We start from the raw sequence: 25,014 nt of genomic DNA on the forward strand, positions 1-25,014 counted from the left end.
TACTTACTATGCAGTTTGAATCTTGTATATGTTACATTGTTTCTTAGTGCAGGTTTTGAGAATGGACTTAAAATCACCAAACTCACTTAAGTTTAGTAAGTGGAACAAAAAATGTTCCATTTTTAATCTACTCAGATAAAATATTTTGTATTTAAATATACCTGTGCCTGATGACTTGTGTCTGTTTAGACAATCTCAGGAGAATTCTTACCAAAATGTCAGCTGGTTTACTAACGTACTGATCTCTTGCAGTTCAGAAATGAAATAGAGAGTAATGCCATAAGACCACACTGTATCTTGCTATTACATGGCTACATAGCAAATAGAATCAAATAAGAATTATTTGTGTCTACATAATCCATATTACTATGGTCACTGAAATCTGATGAGTCAATATTAATAGTCAGAGTAGAACTGTGGTCCAAAGAAATTGCATTCAGCATGACCCACAAGAAACAGGGAACAGTTTGGTTCTGCATTAGACACAAATACATTTCATTTGTTCAAATAATCTGGAAAGCATTATAGGCTGGAATGCACTCCATTGCCAGTGGAGAGAAGAAAAATGCAGTCACGTGCAACTGCCATTTTTATAGTATGAAGCTGTTTTGCTGGGTTAGAATGGGAAAAGAGCTGGAAAACTAGCTGCCCAAAAACACTTTCTGTTTTACACATATATTGATCCACAGAGAGGAGAACTAGAAGCAGTTGGAAACTTCATGATACTTTTGCCCAAGTAAGGAATATAAGATCAAGCCTAAAGCTAATAAGTTTCCCATTAGCATGTCAACATGGCAGCATTTCTTTAAATTGTATTGGTATTATTTTGTACAATTTTAGCAAATCTCATAACAAAACAGCAGAATTCAATCACATTGTAGAAATTTGATTTAAACACAGTTAATTTACTAAAAAAAAATGCCTTTCTGCAAAATGTGGACCATGTGAAATCCAGAAATTTTTTTAGACAAAACTATGATTTCAAAAATACCTTAAATGTTTTAGTTTAGTTTAGATCATATAACAGTCTGTTTTGCTGAAGTGGTATTTTTACAGTGTAGAAGGTTGTAATTTTCTCATGTAATACACTACATGAGAAACATTTTTAATACTTCATATATTAATTAAGGTACTACATACTGAAACATTGCAAACACTGCTGATTTGCCTTTACAGCTAGCGTTACCTGTGGTATGTTGTGTATTTTGTAATATTTATAAGCAGTTTCGTTAGATCACTTCTGAACCTTAGCACTTTTCACTTCATGTGACCATTGTTCCATAGCTTCCAGTATTTCCAAGATGTACAATTTGTTTGGAAGGACTGGAGATTGTCTCAGCATAAACTTACATGAGACATGCCTAGGAGATGTGAAAATGAGAGTTATTTGTTGCAAATGGCCTCAGAGGAGTCCACGAGGTATATTCAGAATTTATCTCTCAAGAAATTTTACTTCTGTCAGACTAGGTGGATCTTGTTCTAACTGTGGGAGACTACAATTGTTTACTTAAACTGGGTATTGATCATAGCTCAACTGCTGGCTCACTTCCTTCAACTGCAATTTTCATTTTGGCAGTTTCATTTATACTACATTGAAATTCCATTCATCAGCTGAAGAGTTCACATTCTAGTCTCTAGTTCACAACATATTATCTAGAACTGACTTTTAAAAAATCTGGTCTTATAGAACAAAAGGTTACATTTTTAGCAAGTGTGACCTCTAACTACTTTCATTTACAATTAATACTGTATATATTTGGGTGGGAGGAGGAAATTTTACTGAGGCTAGGGCTAAAAATGAGAGATTTCAGGGCAGTGTGGTCTTGTGAGATATGCTTTTTATATATTTTATAGGAGATAAAGCATCTATTATTCGATACCAATATCTCCACTCATATTTTCCACTATTATAAGTGATGCTTAAAGCATTAATTAGGTCACTTATAGTACCCCAATTTTATGTTGACTGTTAAAGTAGAAAGTTGGAATTTGAGTGCAAAAAAGAGCTAATCTCCAGGAATCAAGAGCCTGAAGAGGGGCATATGGTGATTCTATCTGAAAAACTGTTTTTTAAAATATCATAACTTCTCGGGTTTTAATTGGACTATTATTGTGGCTCTCAGATTGATTTACAAAGCTTATTGACCAACACCTACAACTCTTTGGTAAAATTGGTTTGGACCATTGAATATGGGTGTGGACAGTAATATGGCAAATTGTTAAATCTTTTAAGAGAATTTTGTAAAGGCAGCTTGCCAGTGACCCTTAAGCAACCAGTAGTAACCCTCTGTTCTAATGATCACTCAGTGCAAATCACTCTGTCCCTAACCTACCATAATAAGATAGTGTTGGAATAGCTGGCTACATCTTGATCTCATGGGTGTCCTTGAATCCCACCACCAGGGCTGCCCACGGGGGAGGGGGGGGAGCAAGTGGGGCAATTTGCCCCAAGGGCCCCGCTAGCCCTGGCCCAGCAGTGGTCCAGGTCTTCGGCAGCATTTCGGCGGCAGGGGGGCCCTTCAGTGCTGCCAAAGACGCAGAGCGACTGAAGGGCCCCCTGCCACCGAAATGCCCCGTGAGCCCTTATCTGGCGACAGTCCAGGTCTTCAGCGGCATTTCGGTGGTGGGGGGCCCTTCAGTCACTCCAGGTCTTTGGCGGCTTTTCGGTGGTTGGGGGTCCTTCAGTGCTGCTGAAGACACGGAGCGACTGAAGGTCTCCCCACCACCGAAATGCCGCAGAAGACCTGGACCACCGCCAGGTGAGTACAAGAGCTGCAGCTCCCCCTTTGCCCCAGGCCTCCTGAATCCTCTGGGCGGCCCTGCCCACCACTCTGTTTTCAGCCATAAATTTAGCATGTAGATGATGTAATATGTGGCTGCAAGTTGCTTTGCAGGAAATAGTCTCTTTGCAGTAATAATTATGTAAGATGTATGAACAGAGTCCTGGATGGAGGCATCTGTCAGCAGATTTGTTATTTCCTGACTGAGATGTACCCAAAGATGTTAATGGGTAAGTAACACCTTGTAGGGTTTCTCCGAGTTCCATTTTATCCACCATTTGTTCTTTATGTATATATATAGGTTGCAATGTCCAAATACACAAATGATGCTCAGATTTATATGTCCTTTTTGTTGAACCTGCATACTACGCTTGCTGTGCTTTTTCAGTAGATGACAGTTGTACTGAGTGGAATAATGTGGCCAAGAGAAAAGTTGTACCGGGGATGCGTCTAGATCAATGTTTCCCAGACTTGGGATGCCACTTGTTTAGGGACAACCCCTGGTGGGCCAGGCCAGTTTGTTTACCTGCCACGTCTGCAAGTCCGGCCGATCGTGGCTCCCACTGGCCGTGGTTTGCTGCTCCAGGCCAATAGGAGCTGCTGGAAGCAGTGGCCAGTACGTCCCTCAGCCCGCACCGCTTCCAGCAGCTCCCATTTGCCTGGAGTAGCAAACCTCGACCAGTGGGAGGCGCGATTGGCCAGACCCATGGACGTGGCAGGTAAATAAACCGGTCTGGCCCGACAGGGGCTTTCCCTACACAAGCAGAACCCCAAGTTTAGGAAACACAGGTTGAGATAAATAAGCCAGGGTTCTGAGTTGCCTCTTATGGGAGTGGGGATGTATGTACAACATTTGCCATTTCAATCTTTATTCTCAGGATCATATTGGACCCATTTCTGGATTATCAGGTTGCAGCTGTAACACATAATACTCTTTTTGTGTATTTCTGGCAGAAGCTGTGACTATTTCCATCTACTACAGACCTTACCATAGTGATCCAGACCTTTACAACTTCAAAGCTACTTTACTGCAATACTGCAGTCAGAGCTGGATGAATAATGTAAAATAATGTCTGTCAATTGTTCATGAGAGAAACTAGATTTCAATTCAGCCTATTCTTCCTTCTTTATTTGCTGTTTGTGAATGGTCTTGTATGACTAACATTTTATTTGTACAAATATTCCCAGAGCATATTTTGGGTCAGTAGGCAATATTATTTTAACCAAGAGAAATTTGTTCTGAGTAAATGAAATTCAGTTTATGGGTAAAAGTAGGTTAGGTCATCCAGTCATGGAACAGAAACAATACAAGATGGCCAGTCAAAGAGTTTGATTAAGGATTTTTGAGCACTGAATAAGCAACTGTCATACAGGCCTAATAAGTAGCTGAAATATATTAATTAAAACTGTATGTTGACCAACTTCAAATAAACAACTTTGCATAAAGCATAAGATTGTAAAAACCATACAAAAGGATGAAGAACTAAATTCTAGTATAAAAGAGGGTGTTGGGGTTTTTTTGGGCTCAGTTTATATTGATTGGGAAAGGAGTTTAAATTAAATTGAAAAAAAAGCCACTCGTACTGGAATAAGAATGTCCACAAAGGAGTTATACTGGTATAATTACACCATTTAAACTGGTATCATAGAATCATAGAATCATAGAATCAAAAGGTTGGAAGGGACCTCACGAGGTCATCTAGTCCAACCCCCTGCTAAAGGCAGGACCATTTTCCCTAAATAATCCCAGCCAGGGTGCGGTCTAGCTGGACTTTAAATAGCTCTAAAGATGGAGATTCTATCACCTCCCTAGGTAACCCATTCCAATACTTCACCACTCTCCTAGTCAGAAAGTTTTTTCTAATATCCCCTCGACTTCCGCAGCGGCAACTTCAAACCATTGCTCTTGTTCTGTTCCTCCGTCACCACTGAGAACAGCTAGCTCCCTCCTCTTGGAGCCATCCCTTCAAGTAGTTTGAAGGTTGCTATCAAATCCCCCTTAGTCTTCTCTTCTGCAGGCTAAATAAGCCCAGTTCCTTCAGTCGCTCTTCATAAGTCATGTGCTCCAGTCCTCCAATCATTTTGTTGCTCTCCGCTGGACTCTCTCCAATTGTTTCCACATCCTTTTGTAGTGTGGCGCCAAAACTGGACACAATACTCCAGATGCGGCCTCCCAGTGCCGAATAGAGGGAGAATAATCACATCCCTTGATCTTGCTGGCAACACTCCCCCCTACTAATACAGCCCAGTATGCTATAGCCTTTTGGCTACAAGAGCACACTGTAGGCTCATGTTCAACTTTCCATCTACCGTAACCCCAAGATCCTTTCTTCAGCACTGCTACTAAGCCAAACAGTCCCCAGCCTGTAGCAGTGCGATGGGGTTTTCTGTCCTAAGTGCAGGACTTTGCACTTGTCCTTGTTTGAACTTCATGAGGTTTCTTGTGGCCCACTTCTCCAATTTGTCTAAGTCTCCCTGAATCCTATCCCTGCCCTCCAGCGTGTCCACCACTCCCAACTTGGTTATCCATCTGCAAAATTTACTTAATGTGCAAGCTATCCCATCATCCAGATCATTAATGAGAGACATTGAATAGAACGGGCCCTAAGACACCCCTGGGGCACACCACTTGTTACTGGTTGCCAACTAGAGAGTGTGCATTGATACCTACCCGCTGAGCCGTTGATTCAACCAATTTTCTATCCACTCACAGTCCAGTCCTCCAACCATACTTCCTTAGTTTTGTGATGAAGAATGCTGTGGGGCAACTGTGTCAAAAGCCTTACCTAAAGTCAAGGTATACATCAATCAGCTTTGCCCCCGATCCACAAGTCCAGTCATCTCATCATAGAAAGCAATCAGGTGGTCAGGCTGATTTACCCTTGGTGAATCCATGCTGACTGCTCTGAATCACCTTTTCCTCTAAGTTTTCAGGATGGATCCTTCGCACCTGCTCCATGATTTTTCCAGGGACTGGAGGGTGAGACTGATTGGTCTGTAGTGTCCCTGATCTTCCTTTTTCCCTTTTCTTAAAGATAGGTACTATATTTGCTTTCTCCAGTCCTCTGGGACTCTCCTGTTCGCCATGAATTTTCAAAGATAATGGTCAACGGCTCTGCAATCACGATCAGCTAACTCCCTCAGCACTCTCGGATGCAGTCCCATAGACTTGTGCATGTTCTAACGTCTTTAAGTAGTCCCTAACCTGATCCTCTATCACATGGGCTGCTCTCCCCTCTCCTGTCTGCGTTCCCGCGTGTAGTAGTCTGGGAGTCGATCCTGCCCGTAAAGACTGAAGTGAAGAAGGAATTGAGTACTTCAGCCTTTTCCATATCTTCCACCAACTAGGATACCTGCCTCATTGAGTAAGGTGACCTACACATCCCTAGCCTCTTCTTGTTGCTTACATACTTGTAAAACCCTTCCTATTATCCTTCACATCCCTTGAGGCCTCGGCCTTCCGGCAGCTGCAACTTCAAACCATTGTTCTTGTTCTGTTCCTCCGTCACCATGAGAACGCCTAGCTCCCTCCTCCTTGGAGCATCCCTCTCAAGTAGTGAAGGTTGCTATCAAACCCCCTTAGTCTTCTCTTTTCTGCAGGCTAAGTAAAGCCCAGTTTCTTCAGTCGCTCTTTTCATAAGTCATGGTGCTCAGTCCTCCAATCATTTTTGTTGCTCTCCGCTGGACTCTCTCCAATTGTTTCCACATCCTTTTTGTAGGTGGCGCCAAAACTGGACACAATACTCCAGATTGCGGCCTCACAGTGCCGCAATACGAGGGGAATAATTCACATCCCTTGATATGGCTGGCACATCCTTATAATACAGCCCAGTATGCTATTAGCCTTTTTGGCTACAAGACACACTGTGGTATGTTCAACTTTCCATCTACGTAACCCCAAGATCCTTTTCTTCAGCACTGCTACTACGCCAACAGTCCCAGCCTGTAGCAGTGCGATGGGGTTTTTCTGTCCTAAGTGCAGGACTTTGCATCGTATGTCCTTGTTTGAACTTTCCATGAGGTTTCTTGTGGCCCACTTCTCCAATTTGTCTAAGTCTCCCTGAATCCTATCCCTGCCTCCAGCGTGTCCACCATGCCCGCCCAACTTGGTTTCATCTGCAAATTTACTTAATGTGCAAGCTATCCCATCATCAGATCATTATGAGACATTGAATAAGACGCGGCCCTAAGCAGGACCCCTGGGGCACACCACTTGTTTTTACTGGTTGGCCAACTAGAGAGTGTGCATTGTACCTACCCGCTGAGCCCGGTTGATTCAACAGTTTTCTGATCCATTCACAGTTCCAGTCCTCCAACCATATCCTTAGTTTTGTGATGGAATGCTGTGGGAACTGTTGTCAAAGCCTTCTAAAGTCAAGGTATAACATCAACGCTTTTGCCCCAATCCACCAGTCCAGTCAATCTCATCATAGAAAGGCCTCAGGTGGTCAGGCTGATTTACCCTTGTGATCCATGCTACTGTTCTGAATCACCTTGTTTTCTCTAAGGTGTTTCAGGATGGATTCCTTCGCACCTGTCTATGAGTTTTCCGAGGGCTGAGGTGAGATGATTGGTCTGTAGTTCCCTGGATCTTCTTTACCTTTTTCTTAAAGATTAGGGACTTATTGCTTTTTCAGTCCTCTGGGACCCTCTCCTGTTCGCATGATTTTCAAGATAATGGTCAACGGCTTCTGCATCACATTCAGCTAACTCCCTCAGGCACTTCGGATGCAGTCCATAGACTTGTGCATGTATAACGTCTTTAAGTAGTTCCCTAACCTGCATCTCTATCACATGGGCTGCTTTCTCCTCCTCTCCTGTCTGGTTCCCCGTTGTAGTAGTCTGGGAGTCGATCCTGCCCGCTAAAGACTGAAGTGAAGAAGAATTGAGTACTTCAGCCTTTTCCATATCTTCCACCACGTAGGATATCCTGCCTCATTGAGTAAGGTGACCTTACACATCCCTAGTCCTCTTCTTGTTGCTTACATACTTTTTAAAACCCTTCCTATATCCTTCACATCCCTTGCTAGTTTCAACTCAAATTGCCCGTGGGCCTTTCTGATTCTTTCCACTGCTTCTGAGTCCTCTTTTCCCTGCAGGGCCCGAGCAAATAGTCTATTGGATTCTCAGCCCGTCATCTGTTTCATATGAATGCTTTCCTATAAACATTTAATATTGTGTAAGCTTTCCTTCGTTTTGTCTTCAGTTTCGACCACTTAGTGTGCCGCCTGTTTCAGCGCATAGCTGTGTATTCTTTTCTCAGCTCGTGTCTTGAGATGGGATCCTCTCAGCCTCAGGGGTGCATGGCTTCACTTCCTCCTCCTCCTCCTTCATCTCCAGTGCCACATAACGATTCTTCACCAGAACGGAGGGTGTGATGGGAGCAGGGGTGGAACACTGACGGCTGCGAGAAGTAAAGGTAAAACTTTCTTTTGTAGCCAAGCCCTAAGTGATTTGTGCAAGGTCATACAGAGAGTCTGTAGCAGAGATAGGAACTGAATGCAGCCCCACTCCAAGGTCTTACCCACAGGCCATCCTTTCCCTCTAGTGTTCCAAACAAACTGTATCTGCAATGCAAGTCTAAAAATTCCTGAAGGCTTCAGCTAGTAGAATACAGCAGCCTCACTTTTGAGTGAGGGGTGAGACACTGTAAGCACATAACACCTGTTCTCCACTCTCATACTCTGCCTATATTTTCATTTCAGAATGCAATTCAGGGTGGTGGTTATACTCTGAAAAGCACTAAATGGCCTGGAAACTGGTTATCTCAGAAACTGCCTATTTTCTTATTGTAGGAACAGCAGTTTGCTCTCACTGTCAGTATCTCTTGTCAAACTCCCCTTAGCTGATGGTAGAGCATTCTTGGTGGAGGGCCTACACCTCCAGAACCTGTTTTCTCCAGTGTTTCCCTGGAACTAAGGGCCTAATATAAGACTTAATTTGTAATCTGTTCACAATTTTGAGTTTGGCTGGAGGATTTTGTTATGGAATGAGTGTGGCTGCAAGGTGTGGGGTGCTTTACTGGAACTGAGGTACAAAGTCTTGTATTTTGCTGTTTCATAATTTAATTACAGATGCAAGGAACTTGTGTGCTTGGGGATTAATACCAATAAACGTGTCTAAATAAATAATAATAATATATATTGGGGTCTTCTTTTTCATGCTGTAGCAGTCTGGACTAACTAGAGCCTAGTTAGATGTGTTAAATTGAGCTACAGTATTCAAAGCTCTTTTATTTTACCTAAATGGTTGAGCTACATTGTGTGAAGACTAAAAATATCCTGACACCTACTACAGTTGTACTATAAGAACATAGTGCTTAAGCTCATGAATCAGGTGTTTGAAATTACTCAAATATTAGATTGTAGGATGCTATCATGGGACATATCTATATCCCACTACAACAGTTTATAACATAAACAGTGATGTCTCTAACACGTAAAAAAGTGAGAAGGAACTCTTTCATGTATGTCTGTATACATATTGTAATCTGAATCAAGTAAATTGTATAAACCATTTAAGTATTAATATTGTTATCTGATATCTTTGTATCTTCTGGACTGGAGGACAACATTGTATTTAATGATTGAATGTATAGATTATGAAACATACTATTCATCAAAAAATGAGAATTGCAATTACGTGGAAAACAAGAAACCGTTCCTTCAGCAGCAGAGCAGATGTTGGATTTAAATGGATGGACTCCATTTGACAAAAGTGTAAACCATTATAAAAATCAATGTTTTCACTTCCAGTGAACTTGGAAACTGTTTTTAGATCTTGTTAAAATTATAGAACCCAATAACGTTTTACCTGGAATACTTTCATGTCTAAAATTTGGCAGCGTCACATAACTTAAAAGGATGGCAAGCTTCGAGATATTGATTCAACAAAGGCTTTAAACATCTACAATGTCATAAAAATCATCTGCAGCTATAAAACAGATAACATGATTATGCTGCAATGCATTATAATTTCCCTCAGGCAGTAAGAAAAATGCAGGCTGTCTGTTAATGTTTTCTTGTATAAATTGAAAAATGAAAAATAAAATATGAAAAACAAACAAACCTTGAAGTTACCCATTGCCTGAGAGGTTAGCTGTTTTATAGTGACCCAGTTAAAGAACCTTCCAATCTTAAACCAATTTTAATAAAGAGTTGAATGGCTATCGTTCTACTCAAACATAATTAGTAGTTCAAAATCTGAGCATGCTGACAACTTGTTACAGAGCTTCAATTATCCTACTCGTTTTAGTTTGAGGACTGAGCCCAAATAACTTTGTTTTGAAACCTCAGATGGAATTGGCGGTAATAAATGTCACAATATAAAGGTCAGGTCTTAATCCCCTGCAATAGTTGTTGGTGAAAACATAATGACTTTTGTTTGAACTATATAGATCCCTGACAAGAATTCCACTTCTGAATGTATTTCAAATCTAGGGACATTTTCTCATCTGAAAGGTGCTGAATGTCAACAGATTTACTAATATGCTTATTATTTGCACTTCAGCAGTGCAAGAGAGTGAAACAATTTGATCCCTCTATGGCCCCCTATTCCTGGTTAGAAAGTAGATAAAATAAAACAAGATTTAACCCTGCCTGTATACCTGAACAGTCAGTGAAACCTGACAAGCCAACATTAAGTATTCAAAGTGGTATTGTGGCCTAAAGGGATCACATGCAGCCTGCGCATGAGAAAGAAGGAATAGTTTGGTTCTGCTTGGATGTTTGTAAATTTAATTTGTTCAAAAACTCTGGAAGGGATTACTAGCTGGCATGAATTCCATTTCAGCTGCGAGGAAAAATGCAAGTAGGAGTGATATTGACAATATTGCTATACAAAATAGTTTTGCTGGTGAACAAATAGGCACATCTGGTTCAGTAATCACATGTGCATTCTACTGTGTTAAGGGATAGGAGGACCTGAAGATATTGGACATTTCACAGTGTCATTACAGCAATTAAGAAATTTCTAAATACACAGAAATAATATTATTCATGACATGAAAATAAGTCTGATGTATTGTCCTTTTGTTGGATGAACATCTTTTAGGTCTTCTATTCATATTCTTTGGCGATTCCCCTCTGCATAGCCACCTCTTATTGCTTCCTAAGACTGCATCTCTTTTTTACTATCTCCAGGCCTCGGAAGGGGGCTGTGATTCCCTCCCCCCACAAAGGGAGAACATTTTTTAATTTTCAAGCAGTTGAGGTGGAATGTCTGAGGCGTTTATTAATCACCTGAGGTAGGATGCAAACTTAATAGGAGAAAAACAAGATTCCAGGTTGATAAACTATACAGAAACTACACAGATATAGATTTAGACAATTGACTATAGAATCAGTGATGTTATTATTTATGGTTTACTACTTATATAAGGTTGGCCCTTTCAGCAGCACATCTACAATCACTTTGGTGATCTAAAGGAAAATGGATTTAACTTGCAAAATGCTGGATACAAAATTTGCTTTGAACAAAGTACATATTTAACACAAACTATTCAGAATTTTAATTTAAAACATAAGTGTGATGGGTTGGACCTCTGTTCTGGGGTTTCACCTAATGTACTGGGGTCCCCCTGAGCCTGCCTGTTCCACTAGCCTAGGCTCCCTCACCCTCTCCTGCTGTGCATGGACACACACACACACACACACACACACACACAGGTAGGGACATACCCAGCCACAGTCTGCAATCAGCTCTGCAAAAGCTCGGGGAATTGCCCAGCACTCTGGTGAACACACTGTCTGGAGTGTAAACCCAAAATTACCTTGTCTTGCACTATAGAGAGATCTACATAGCGTAAGCTCATGAAATTCGCCCCCTTCCTCAGTGTGAATATGAAAAGCTTCCCCCTCCCAGTTAAGATTTCCACAAACTGGGTTTTAGAATAAACAAAAAACAAGTTTATTAACTACAAAAGGTAAATTTTAAGTGATTATAAGGGATAGCAAACAGAGCAAAGCAGATCACTGAGCAAATAAAACAAAACATATAAACTAAGCTTAATAAACTACAGAAAACTGGCTACAAATAATTCCTCACCCTAAATGTTGTTTTAATCAGGTTGCAGAATTTCCTTGTGGACAAACAGTTCTTGCTTGCAGCTTAAAACTCCAAGTACATCCTTCACAGGCCAGACACCATTCCCAGCCTGGGCTCAGCCCTTTCCCACCCTGGTTTAGTTCCTTTGTTTCTTCAGGTGTTTTCAGCAGTCTTCCTTCTTGGGAGGGGAGGCAGTGGAGAAAAAACAAGATTAACTCACTCCCCAACCTTATATAGAATTTACATATGGTGGGAATCCTTTGTTTCCTAGTTTGACCCCTACCCTCGTAATATGGAAAAATACCAGCATTTCAAGATGGTATCTGGTACCATGTGACGTGATAACATGACCCTGCAGTGTCAAAGCAGCATCCCAGGAAACATCTCAGGAAAGAGGGAGATTAGTATCATTAAAGTCCTATTGTCCTTCCTAATGGCCCATCCAGGCTGTTTGCATACTGTCTGGATGGGCATTCCCCAGGTGAAAGCACAGTTGTAATTATTACATAGTCAATATTTCTAACTTCAGAAACAGAAATGATGCATGCATATAAATTGGATAATCACATTCAGTAAATCATAATCTTTCCAATGATACCTCACATGACCCATCTTGCATAAAACATATCTTAGTTATGCCATATTCATATCATAAGCATATCTCTGTGAAGAATATGGGGCATAGTGTCACAACAAGTAATTCTGGCATTCTGAATTCTTCCTGGCAGCTATGATACCATCTTGCTGAAAATGTTTCCAAAAGCTGATTCCACGATGTTCACAGTGGGAATTTGTGGCCTTAAATTAAACATGAAGGTCCCAGGTACTTGAGGAATACAAGGATCCTACTGAAAATAGGTCTTTGCAAATGCACTGAATAGTTTGAACTGATGAAGAGTAAAGATCCACAGAGATGTGTTTTAAACTCATAAATCCTTTCCGCTGAATGCAGTTCTCTGTTTATGTTATCTAGAGTATATCTGAATAATACAATCACTCAGCCTACAAAGTTAGAAGGATAGCAAACTTGCAGCAAACTCCTCCCTCCTCTGGAGTCTGTAGAAGCTCCTTCCCACAAAACCTGGCTGGGCCTACATGGGTTGCGACGGAGCCAGGGAACTGCTGCTATACCTAACAGTCACCCATCTGAATCCAGAGGAAATACCAGTGGTAACATCTTTGAAGTAGATACTGCTCTAAATTCATTTTTACTCCTTATTCTGTGACCCCCTTTTTGAGGAATCATAGAAGGCCTGGAGCCAGCAATGGTAGGTAGCATGCCTTCTGGATTTTTATCAGTGATGAAAATGATGATTAAAATTCAAACAACTGTTTTAAGTACAGGGAGAGTATAATTTCCTCAAGTGAAGTTCAACGAATACCTTTTCCTCACAGAATGTACTTCAAATATAGATAAAATCTAGAAAGATAAACACTACCAGTCAGGAATTTTAAAATATAATGTCTTGCTAAACTTGATTAATGAGATAATAAAAAAGCTATAATACAAAAAAAATCCAATTAAAATATCTTGTGAAATTTCTGTCAAAGAGAAATAAAGAACCAAGGGGACTGGTAAAACTTTGAAAAATTGGAATGATACACATGATAGCTTTAGTATTTGAGACTACTTTATATCAGTTTTATACTCTCACTGATTGACTGTCCCCTAGTTTATTAGGCTTCTCAACTGCTGACGTGTTGTGCCTGGAATTCTTTATTTTTATTGTTTTTTTGATATTGTTTTACAGCATAATCTCTGAATATAAACAAATTAGAAATTACAGCATGTAGGTACTTTCTCTGTACAAAAGACATACAGGATGTGGCACAGTACAATGTATTCTACACTAGTGAAAAGAAAACTGAAGAAGAAAGAAAACTCACCTACCACTCATATTTAAGAGAAATGAAAAGATGATAGACTAGCTATACTTATCATTGATACAGGTTGAGAATAATAAGATGGAATGTTCCAACATCTTGTTCACATTAGCCAGCTTTAATCAGTAGCTGGGTTGGGGGATGTTGAATAATAACATAAGGGAAGGAGCTCTTGGGGTCTGGGTAGGAGCAGAGGCGCAAGAGCCACAAGATGGGGAGCAGACTGGAAGGGGAGCAGACCTAGGGCAGCTATACTCCCCTCCAGAACCTGGAACTGAACCCACGAGTCCTGACACTCTACAGTTCTCTGCTGTCAGCAAACAGTTGTGAAACCCCCTGAAAAAATGTGTCTCATCCCTTTCTAGTGGTTGTTCTACAGAGGACAACCACCTACTACTAATACCAGTTATTTCTCTGTCTCTCTCAAGAGGTCTATGCTGAGTATAAAAGTTTGAACTTTGTTCATGACCCAAGCTGAGGGTCAATATGTTTCCACATGGTAGAATTTCTGTGGGTTTTTTAACCATTTGTTTATTTTAAATAGGAAATTATATTAAAAACGACATTAAAACAACATGGTTCAGACTGCAATGTAAAGCCATCAAAAATCAGGAAATGCCAGCATTAAGGGTGAGTCTGCATTATGATAGTCTCCAATTACAAGATGTTTTTCCACAGACCTCTACCTCATTCAGTGAATCAGTATTATTCTATGTTTATTTTTATTCTTTTCATTGACTGTGGATCAAGATAACATTTAATATACAGTACTGAATATGGAATTATTAATTTCCTCATGGTCTTTTCTATGGTACTCTCCCCATAATATCTGAGTGCATCACATATGAATAAATTATCTCCACAACACCCATCAGATCAGGTGGTATTATTATTCCCATTTTATAGCTGAGGCACAAGAGTGTTAAGGCAAAAACAGTGAAAATTGTCTACCAAATTGGGGTACATAACTTGAAATATCTAGGGCCTAATTTTTTGAGTACTTCACCTTTTTATAGCACTTCATGTGTTCAAAACACTGCTCCAATCCACTCCACTCCACTTTTCAATTGCAGTTGTTAGTGCTCAGGACTTCTACAAATCTGGCCCAAGTGTCTGGGCATCCAGAAAATGAGTCACATGCAATTAGTGGCTTGTGGCCAGCAGTGAAATTTGGTTTAAGTGCCTTTCCTTATAGCATCATATAGAAATCCTGTGGCAAAGAGAGAGAGAATCCAATTCTACAGGGCAGCATTCAACTTCCTTAACCTTGAAATCATCCTTTCTTTTCCTGTGGTCCTCTGTCTTACTCATTTCAGACCTTCTAACAAATGCAACAGGAGGCAGGGGTTCTATAGGTAATAGCCTCCTTCTCAATACAACCCTGATTCATTCCCAAAGCACCATCCAACCTGTGCATTGAATGAGGCAAGGGATCTGTGGAAATGCAGTTATGTAATTAAAGACTATAACATAATGCATGAACAAAAGGTCCCTGAATTAAGATTGCATAAGTAACCTTAATACTAGCATTTTCTAATTTTTGAGGGCTGGACTTTGTAACCTTCATGTTAACATCCCCCTTTGGGTATAAATATGGATATATACCTACCTCATAGAACTGGAAGGGACCTTGAAAAGTCATTGAGTCCAGTCCCCTGCCCTCACAGCAGGGCCAAGTACTGTCCCTGACAGATTTTTGCTGATCTCTAAATGGCCCCCTCAAGGATTAAACTCACAACTGTGGGTTTACGAGGCCAATGCTCAAAGCACTGAGCTATCCCTCACCCCCCTGTACATAATAATATAATACATGCATATAATGTAATACATTGCTATAGTGAAAAGTAGTGATGGCTGGCTACTATCAAGTGAGTCTTTGATCCAAAGAACTCCTGACCTCCTAAAGTCAAGTGATTGTGCCAAGTACTCTCTCTCAGGTTCATTGGGAAGAGCAATTAAGCCCCTTCACATACAGCTTCAAACAACAGAGGGATTGCCCAAGGCTCATGGCAGTTCAGAGCTAAATCATGTGGGATAAGGGTATTTTTTAAAATTGGAAACACGGGGGAAAGAATATTGGCAATGGTTTTCCACCCTGTTTGTGTTAGTGGCAGAAAGCCAGAGGAGCAGATGTGAGTGTGATGCTGAGATGACAAAGAAATAGGACTCGGTAGACATAGCGCTCCCTGAGAAGCACACTTGAGGATTGCTGAGAAAAGATGCCTGCTGACGTTTGTTTCTACTGGTGATTTGGGAAACATGACTTTGTGTTTACATTTTTTGTAAATAAACAAATCACACCAACCTCCCTCCTCCACTTGCAGCATCAATTTTTCCTTCTAATGGAAACAGCCCTAACACGCCCCCAAGTATTAGCTAACTGCTTGGACCAAACATGCAACATTAGCTACATTTATCAATAAACTACAGAACGAACGTGGTGTTTTCAGCCTGTTTGCACATAAAAGCACGTGAGAAATGGCTGGCGCTAGTGAAGGAGAGGCAGTTCTACATGCTTGCCTGCAAGGCTTTACTAGCGAAACAAGGTGGGGGAAGGTAACATCTTGTATTCATCAGAGCAACTTCTGGCGGTGAGACGAGCTTTCGAGTTTACACTGCGCTCTTCTTCAGTAAGGCTTGATAGCACTTAGGCTATCTGCCAGCCCTTGCAGAGATACTTCAGGCTCATGACTCCTGGAGTGCCCAGCCGCCAGAGGCTGGGAGCGGCCTAGCCCGCTGCTGGGGCGGCGGTCTGCTCCCCACCCACCCGTCGGGGAGCTCTGCCGCCTGCGGGCTCCCGGATTGCAGCCCAGCCCGGGTGGGTGAGCTCCTTCCCTCGCCTCACCCCACCAGCAGCAGCGCGGGCGCCGCCAGCGTGCAAAGCGCACACGCGGCAGGTTCGCCAGTCCCTGAGACCCGTCTGCTCGCCCCGCCCTCCCCTTTCCGTGAAACGTCTCTTCCCTCAGTCCCCGGCTCCCCCGCGCCGCTGCCCCTCTCCCCGCCTCTGGGCCCGGCCGCCGCCGCTTCCAGGCCTGCGCACTGTGCGTGCGGCTGGCGGGGCGGGGCGGGGCTGGCGGGCTTCGGCAGCCAATCGCAGGGGCCGCCGGCCGGGCTGCCACAGAGGGATGGAGGCTGAGAACACGGTACCGGAGCGGCCGCTCTCCGGCTCTCCCCCCGCTGGCGGGGGAGGGGCTGCTGCCGCTGCGCCCCGGCCGGGCCCTCCCGGCGCAGCGCGGGCCCCGCCGCCCCCCGTCTCCCCGGCGGAGCTGGCCTTTGACGACGACGAGGAGGACCTGGAGGTGTTCAGCAAGGTACGGCCCGGCGCCCCTCTCCCCGCCGAGCAGCCCGAGACCCCCGCCCGCCCGGATCGGGCTGGAACCGCGGGGGAGGGAGAGGTGCCCGTCCGTGCCCACCCCGCGCCCTCCCGCCCCCGCTGCACTTTGCCCCGGGCGCTGCCCCGTCTGTGGTGCCGCCAGGGCTTGTCTCCAGGGCGGCGGCGGCGATGTGATGGGCTCCCCCGCCCGGGGCCCTGACGCTGTCCGCGGCTCGTCTCATCGCTTGCTGCACTTCGGAATGGGGCAGCCTGCACAGTGCAGACACCCCGCAGCGGGGGCGGCCCTGCCCTGCCCTAACATGATCCCCCCCATCACCCTGATGCGGGGCGGGGAGTCATGGGCCGGGAACCCTAATCTTGCACTTGTCTGCGGGTTCCCGTGGACGTGTAGTCGGAGCAACAATCCAGGTACAGTGACCTCTGCTACCTGGGCACGGTCCTGGAGGTTGTTAATTGCTCTAGGCAATGACAATAAAGCTTGGCAGAGAACTAGTGCTCTTCCCCTTCAAAGCATTGCGCACACATTACCCTGAGACGTCATCATCTGCTTTGTTTTAAAGAGCCGAAAATAGGGATTGTAACTGAGTAGAAAAAGGAAAGACAAGCAGTTGAAGTGCACATAGTGTTCTAATTCTTGTAGGCAGCTGTTGTTTTCCACTCATGTTTCAAACAACCATTTAAAAACAAGGAGATAGGTGTCCCCTCCCCAGGAATTTGCATTTAATAGTTCTCTGGCATGCATAGAGGTGATTGGTTTTTTCCCAATGGGTGTTCACCATCCATTAAGTACTGTAATAGTTTTAGGATGCGTTTTTAAATAAAAGTTGATAACTTTTAAGTTTCTATCCAGTTTATGCCAGTAATAGGTGTTGGACAGCTGTAGGATCAAAATATCCCCAGCTGTTATGCTTTTTGTACTAGGGGAGCTATTATGGTAATTTTGGATATTGGACGTCTGTGTTCTGACTCTCTCAGCAGTTTTTCCTCAGTAAACAATTATTGGCATTTGTTTTCATTATTAAACATCTAGGTAAAATTGTTTGGTAAATTTGTCTGTGGGTGCAAACACAATTCTATTATTGTACAGGCAACTGACCTACAACCTCAGTCTTGCAGTGTGATGTGCACAGGTCAGTGCAAGTTTCCCTACATAGTCCTAAAGTAGGGGCAGAGGCCTGTCTGTATAGATCTTATTGCATTATCAAAGCCCTAGTTATTATCTTTAATTAAGTATAACCCTTGAAATTTACAGTGATGTGTCATGTGTACCAATAAAATACATAACAAATATAATATTTAAATGTTTAATCTACAGGCATGGTTTATATACAGTGTATATTGAAATATACTCACCAGTACACAAGTTTCAAACTTGAGTTTATTCAAAACAGTTTGAGTGTGTGTACCATTGTTGTGGTATGTAAATCAAATGGAGAATAGGTATCATTGAAATTTACGTGTACTTTAATAGAGGAGGGGACAAAATGATTAGTGTCTGGAACTTGGTATAGGACCCAGATTGTGCAGACATTCACACTCATGATTAAGTACATTCATTGAAATAGTTTCTGAACTATCATGAATCTTGTGATTGTTTGTTTTCTTAACACCACAGCTCCTGAAGTCGAGAATCTCACTGTTTATTTAAAACAAGTTTCTAGCCCTCATGGTTGCAGGAAAAAAATGTGGAAACATGACTTGAGTCATGACTTGACAAAGTCCTGGTAGGGATGATTTAATTGGGATTGGCCTGCTTTGAGCAGGGGGGTGGACTTGATCAGTGGTTTTCAAACTGCAGGTGGCGTCCCAGTACTGGGTCGTGGAATGGAAGGTACTGAGTTGCAGCGGCTTTGGTCAGCACTGCCGACTGGACCGTTAAAAGTCTCATCAACGATGCTAGCTGTTCTGACACAGCGTTGTGCCCCGGAAGTGGCCAGAAGCCAGACCAGCTGCTGGCTGCTGTGCCTCAGAAGCCTAGGAGCAGGACCTGCTGCTGGCCACTTTTGGGGCGCAGCATGGTCCGTGGTGCCAGGACAGCCATGAAGCCTGCCTCTAGCACCCCAGCTACGGCACTGACCAGGAGCCGCCAACGTAAGCCCATGCCCCAACCCTGCATCTCAACCCCTTGCCCCAGCCCAGAGCCCCCTCCCTCACTCCAAACCCCTCATTCCTAGCTCCGTTGGGTCACAGGCATCAACAATTTTCTTCCAACTGGGTTGCTAGAAAAAGAGTTTGAAACCCACTGGACTAGATGACCTCTCGAGGTGTCTTCCAACCCTAATCTTCTATGATTCTATGGTGGAAGCTTAGAAGCCAGAAAATAAAATGAACTCAGTTAAAAACAAACAAAACCTTTTAACCCATTCTGATAATTTTTGAGGTCTAACTCATAATATTTGAACTCTTGATGTTGGCAATAGTGATAGAGTTAAGTGCACATTTAAGTGTTTGTAGGCTCAGGACCTAATTCCTTGGCTTTTGGGCTCTGATCTTGAATTTGGGTTCGTATGAGTTATACTCATAGACTAAGACCAGAGGGGACTTTCATGATCATCTAGTCTCACCCATTCCTATAATAGACTCATAGCCTCTGGATGAGTTATTGAAGTCCTCAAATCATAATTTAAAAACTTCAAGTTACAGAGAATGCACATTTACACTAGTTTAAGCTTGCAAATGACCCAGGCCCCATGCTGAAGAGGAAGGCAAGCACCACCCCGTTCGCCCCCGCTAATATCTGAGGGGAAATTCCTTCCTAATGCCAAATACGGCAATCAGTTAGTTGACCTCTGTATCCTCTTGGTGCCCACTCTCATGGCTCCAGTTGTAAGACTAGGTAGGGTCTTGCAAAATTCTTTGATGCCTTACATTGGGTACATAACTTTTTTTTGTTTTAAAACAGATGATTAAAATATCACCAAGGTGGATAAAAAGCAATGATTATTTTTTTAATTAAAAATTGGATTGTTTTTATTTAAATTAGACTTTTTGGATTGAATTATATTTTTCTTTTTTAAAATAAACCTGTTTAAAATAAAATCTGAATTTAATACAAAATGTGTTAAGACCTAAACTTCTCTTAAAACATTTGCATAAAAAGTATATATACTGAATCCATAAGCCTCTGTCAAAAACTTAGATGTTTACCCCTGAGTCTAACTTTTGAGGTCAAGCTTTGTAAATCTGGCACAATAAGTCAGTCTGAGTAATTTAGGAGATTGTGTCATTTTCAAGATTTAGGCAAGACCAGGAACTTAAGCTCTTGTCACTTTCACTTAGACATGTTTGAAAACTTTCCCAGACTGCCCTGAAATAATCAGTTTACTTCAATGACTACAGTTAATCCCCTCTGTTTAATAAATCATTTAATTGTAAGTGAAACATGTTTTGATACATAAACTTCTCTTAATAAAATGTTTAAGGTTGTTTTGTTTAATACAAATACATTTTATATGCTGTTTTGTGTGTTTCCTTAAATTCCAGTTACCATCCTTATGCAGCTTGATTCAAATATGAGCAAAAAGTAAATTATCTAGTAAATAAGCAATATATCATTCACTGTTTCTTAACATACTCAAATGTACAATTTAATAAGAATCTGAAGATATTAGGCCATATTATTCCGTAAATAAATGTATACAGTTATAGTGTACCCTCCTCGGTAGCAAAAAGATTTGCCAAATTGAGTGTAAAGGCTCTCTCTTGTTGTAAATCAACATATTAAAATGGATATATCAATCAGTGAGAATGCACTTTCTTTAGAAAATAACTGAAACACAAAAGGAAAAATTGATTTAATATCAGTGGTTTTAAATTGAGGCTTTCCACTTGGTCATTTAAATCATCTCAATCCATTCTGAATATCACAACGATAAAGAATGGATTAATTCATTTTTGACTTGACTGATAAATGTTGTTATAGTTTTTCAAAGCTATACAGTGCTTGTTCTAAAGTGTAGAATAATACATAAATCTAGAGGAAATAATTAGTGTGTGTGCAGACACATATTGGGAAGTACAAATAGGCTACCTGTCCATCTCAAGTGATTTTTCTTTAACCTGGTATTCTTTAATTCTTCCAAGATTGCAACTGCCATATGAAGATCTGTGAGTTGGTGCACTAAATATGACTCAGTTATGGTAATAATTTGTTTTATGTCTGATTTGGTAAAATCAAGATCTGTCATTATTAACTTCTCTTTTCAAGCAAACCCTCAAACTTGGTAAAGAATAGAGCATGCACTGAACTAGTCTTTGTCCGTTCCCAGAAGGCGGGACCGGTGTAAAGTTCTTTTTGATCCAGTGGGAAAGGAAAACACGGCCAGACAGCTGGCAAGTTGAAACACCAAGTGACAGTTTATTAATGGGGAGAAAATGACAACTTGGGCTGGGGAGGAGCACTTCTACTAACTGACAGAAACTATTCACACCAAAAATCTGTACACAAGTTCAAACCAAGCTATTTACATGCAACAACACAATTAAACACTGTACAATTAACTGCTTTGGCAAAAGGATAAACAAATACACTGAATTGAATTGATTTGTGTGCACACTTAACCAAATATAGACTTCAAATTAGCTTGAATAGCAGTTCTTTACAACAACTTAATTATGGTACCAGATACACAGAACTCTTATGACAAGCAAGATACACAGAACTCTTATGACAGACAGCATAAACAGAGCTCTATCACAGACAAGATACACAGAGCTCTATGACAGGCAGTGTACACAGTGGTATACCAAACACACAAGGAAGAGCAAGGGGGAAGATTAGGCAAAGCACAGACAGTTAACACATGAGTACCATATTCCAGACGCAGCTGACCAGCAGAACAGGCACGAGAAGCATATCGGATCCGGGGAAATAGATAAGTAATCCGTAGCAAAAATCCGTAGAAAAATACCGTTGCTAAATCATAAATCCATGGGTAGAACCCAAGAAATAATAATTACATGGGTAGAACCCAAGAAATCAAATAAGTAGCATGGGCAGAACCCAAGAAATGAAATAAAACACACGTCCCGAGCCAGCTATAACCTGGGGAGCCCCCAGCTGAAGGGTTGATCAGGTCCTTCAGTCAGTTAACGGACACTCCCAACAGACCCTGGCTTGAGGCATAGTTTTATTCCAGGGACTGTTTTACACCTGGCGAGATTTGATTGGTCCCTAGCTCCAGGTTCCGAGCTGTTGCCCCCTACGTGGGCAGAGTTTGCACACGGCACACTGGAAGCTGCTAGAAGCTGCACACAGCACACTAGCACAGGTTTGCACACAACCCTAATCTGACCTTGTGAACTGTATTACGATTGGTCAGACTGGGCCCCTTTGCACAAGGCACTTAGGTGGGATGCACACGGTACTAACCTGACCCCTGGGTTGCTGGGCAGAAGAGCAGGAGACTGCACACGGCCCTAGGCTAACCTCTAGGTGACCAGGCAAAAAGAGCGGGAATCTGCACACTGCCCTCTAAGGTTGCACACAGCACTACGGTGCTGCACGCAGTACCAGTGTGATCCCAAGATGGCCGACAATTGGCCATACAGATGCCATCTTAGGTCCGTCCGGACGCCATCTTAGGCCAGAGGCCTTTGGGCTCCGACAGTCTTGATAAGGCAAACAGGCTCCAAAAATAGCGTATGGAATGATAACCACCTACCCTCTGAGGCTTCTTAAGAAAACCCAATAGATTGCTAACTCTCTGAAATGAAACAATGGAATATCTAATAGTATAGTGATAGGAGCAGCAAATATTTCATCCTGAAGAAGAGCTCGGTATGGCTCGAAACCTTGTCTTTTTCAGAAGTTAGTCCAATAAAAGAGAGTACCTAACCAACCTTGTATCTCTAATTAAGTGCAAACTCATTTGGCATTGATGTCACACCTACTTGTATAGCACATGGACCGTAATTCAACATTTATTTACTTGAGCACACATTTCCAGTGTTTCTGTAAACACAGTTAGGCACTGAGCACAGAGGACTGGGAAGAAATGAATACATTAGAAAGCGACAAAGAGTCCTGTGGCACCTTATAGACTAACAGACATATTGGAGCATGAGCTTTTGTGGGTGAATACATGCATCCGATGAAGTGAGTATTCACCCACAAAAGCTTATCCTCCAATACATCTGTTAGTCTAATAAGGTGCCACAGGTCTCTTTGTCACTTTTTACAGATCCAGACTAACACAGCTACCCTGCCTATATTCGAAGGATAACTGTAGAGACTTCACATTTACTATGAAACAGTTACGTGTTTGATAGTACGGTACTGAAGGAAAAATCTTGATATTAATAAGGTAAGGTCAGAAGGGACCATTAAATCATCTAGTCTGACCTCCTGTATACCACACCATACTGCTTACCTCTGTAGTGAGCCCAATAGTTGTTATACTACAGCATATCTTCCGGAAAGATGTCCAATCCTGATTTGAGGACAACGAGAAATGTAGAATCCATTTGAACAATTTAGTGCAAAAGAGTGCAAAAACATAACTTAAAGAGTTATTTGACTTTTATTTGTGTGATCTTGGCTTTTGGCTTTACTGTCTAAGCTAGGAAATTTATTCAGGAAGTAATACTCATTTGCCTCTGAGTATGTCTACCCAGGGATAAGAAAACCCATAGCTGGCCCAGGTCAGCTGACTCAGGCTGGTGGCATTTGGGCTGTGGAACTGAAAAATTGCTGTGTCGATGTCTGAGCAATAAGACCCTGTGACGGTGGAGAGTCCCAGACCTCGGGCTCCAACCCAGGCCCGAATGTTGCAATTTTTAGCCCTGCAGCCTGAGCCCTGGGAGTCCAAGTCAGCTGGCCTTGTCCAGCCACAGTCATGCCGTAGGGCTTTTATCCCTCCGTAGATATACCCTATGTCTGCTGGTCCGTTGTAATTAGTTTAGTTATACTGCTGCTTGCTTATCAAACGGATAAGGTACCTTATATCAAAAACTTGTTATAAAACATGGATTGCAATCAATATTTAAGGATAGCTATAAAAACTTTATAATTATTAAGAATCCAAGTGGCAGAAATTTATTCCCTAATTATATCAAAGAGAAAATATAACGCCTGTTAAAAGGTATCCAAAGTGGTAACTCATTTCTATAAACAAAACAAACATTTCAAACTATGTTTGGAAGCATAGCATCCCTTTTCTGTCTTGAACATTTGTACTGCTTTTGTTTATAGGTGAGGAAGACAGTTTACTTAAGATGCAGATTTGGGATCCGATTTTCTATGGTAGTGAAAGTCTCCTGCAAGGTTTTTAATACTTTCAACTTTTTCTGTAGCCAGTGGGTATTGTGCACACACAGTTCTTTTGCAGGATCAGGCCCTTTTACGTGATTCCCAAAACAACTTGCTTTCTTGTTTCCAGTCTCTCAGACTACCTATGTTGTTAACTGGCTGGTCCTAAATTATACCTTGTAGTTACATACCTACTTATACCTTGTAGTTACATACCTAGTTATGACGCAGATTTTGGTTTCAGATTTAACTTGTTGAAAACTTACTGTTCCAAAATCTATAAAATGTTCCCAATAAAAATAACTAGACACAAAGTAGCTGTGATTTTTTTTTTCTTTGGATATATTCTTCTGCGGAATTTGTAGCCTAAACCATGTTATATTGTGCTGGTACATGAGTATCTAAAAGTGAAATTGACTTAATTTTTCATTTAATTCGGTTTAGGCAATGAAAATAGGCCAAATAGCTACATGGTGAAAAATAAGATTTTTTAATTGTTAACTTTAATCTAAAGGTATTACTCAGAATATAAACACAAAGCATTTATTTTGTAAAAAAACACATGGATGTTTAGCCTGACATTGTCCATGTCACTGGGAATCTCTTTCACTAGCCAGTGTTTAACTGCTTGACCAGTTCATGTGGTGTCTCACACACCAGGTTATCTTTTCACCACTTGTGTATTTATTTTTTCCTTGCAAAATAACACAGTATAATGCAGG

General features: G+C 41.8%; 1 protein-coding gene across 2 annotated transcripts in view; it reads left to right on the forward strand.

Annotated features, from left to right (window-relative positions):
* Window positions 1-16,831: 16,831 nt before the first annotated feature.
* Window positions 16,832-25,014, forward strand: part of SNX7 (sorting nexin 7) — a 68,440-nt gene continuing 60,257 nt past the window's right edge. For both annotated transcript variants that reach the window (XM_032804979.2, XM_075067812.1), the window contains exon 1: window positions 16,832-17,020. In XM_032804979.2, the coding sequence (XP_032660870.1) occupies window positions 16,835-17,020 (186 nt within the window). In that variant the 5' untranslated portion in view covers window positions 16,832-16,834. The remainder of the gene's footprint in view (window positions 17,021-25,014) is intronic.

This window comes from Chelonoidis abingdonii, chromosome 7, assembly GCF_003597395.2.
Source record: "Chelonoidis abingdonii isolate Lonesome George chromosome 7, CheloAbing_2.0, whole genome shotgun sequence".
In the NCBI taxonomy this organism is placed as follows: domain Eukaryota; kingdom Metazoa; phylum Chordata; order Testudines; family Testudinidae; genus Chelonoidis; species Chelonoidis abingdonii.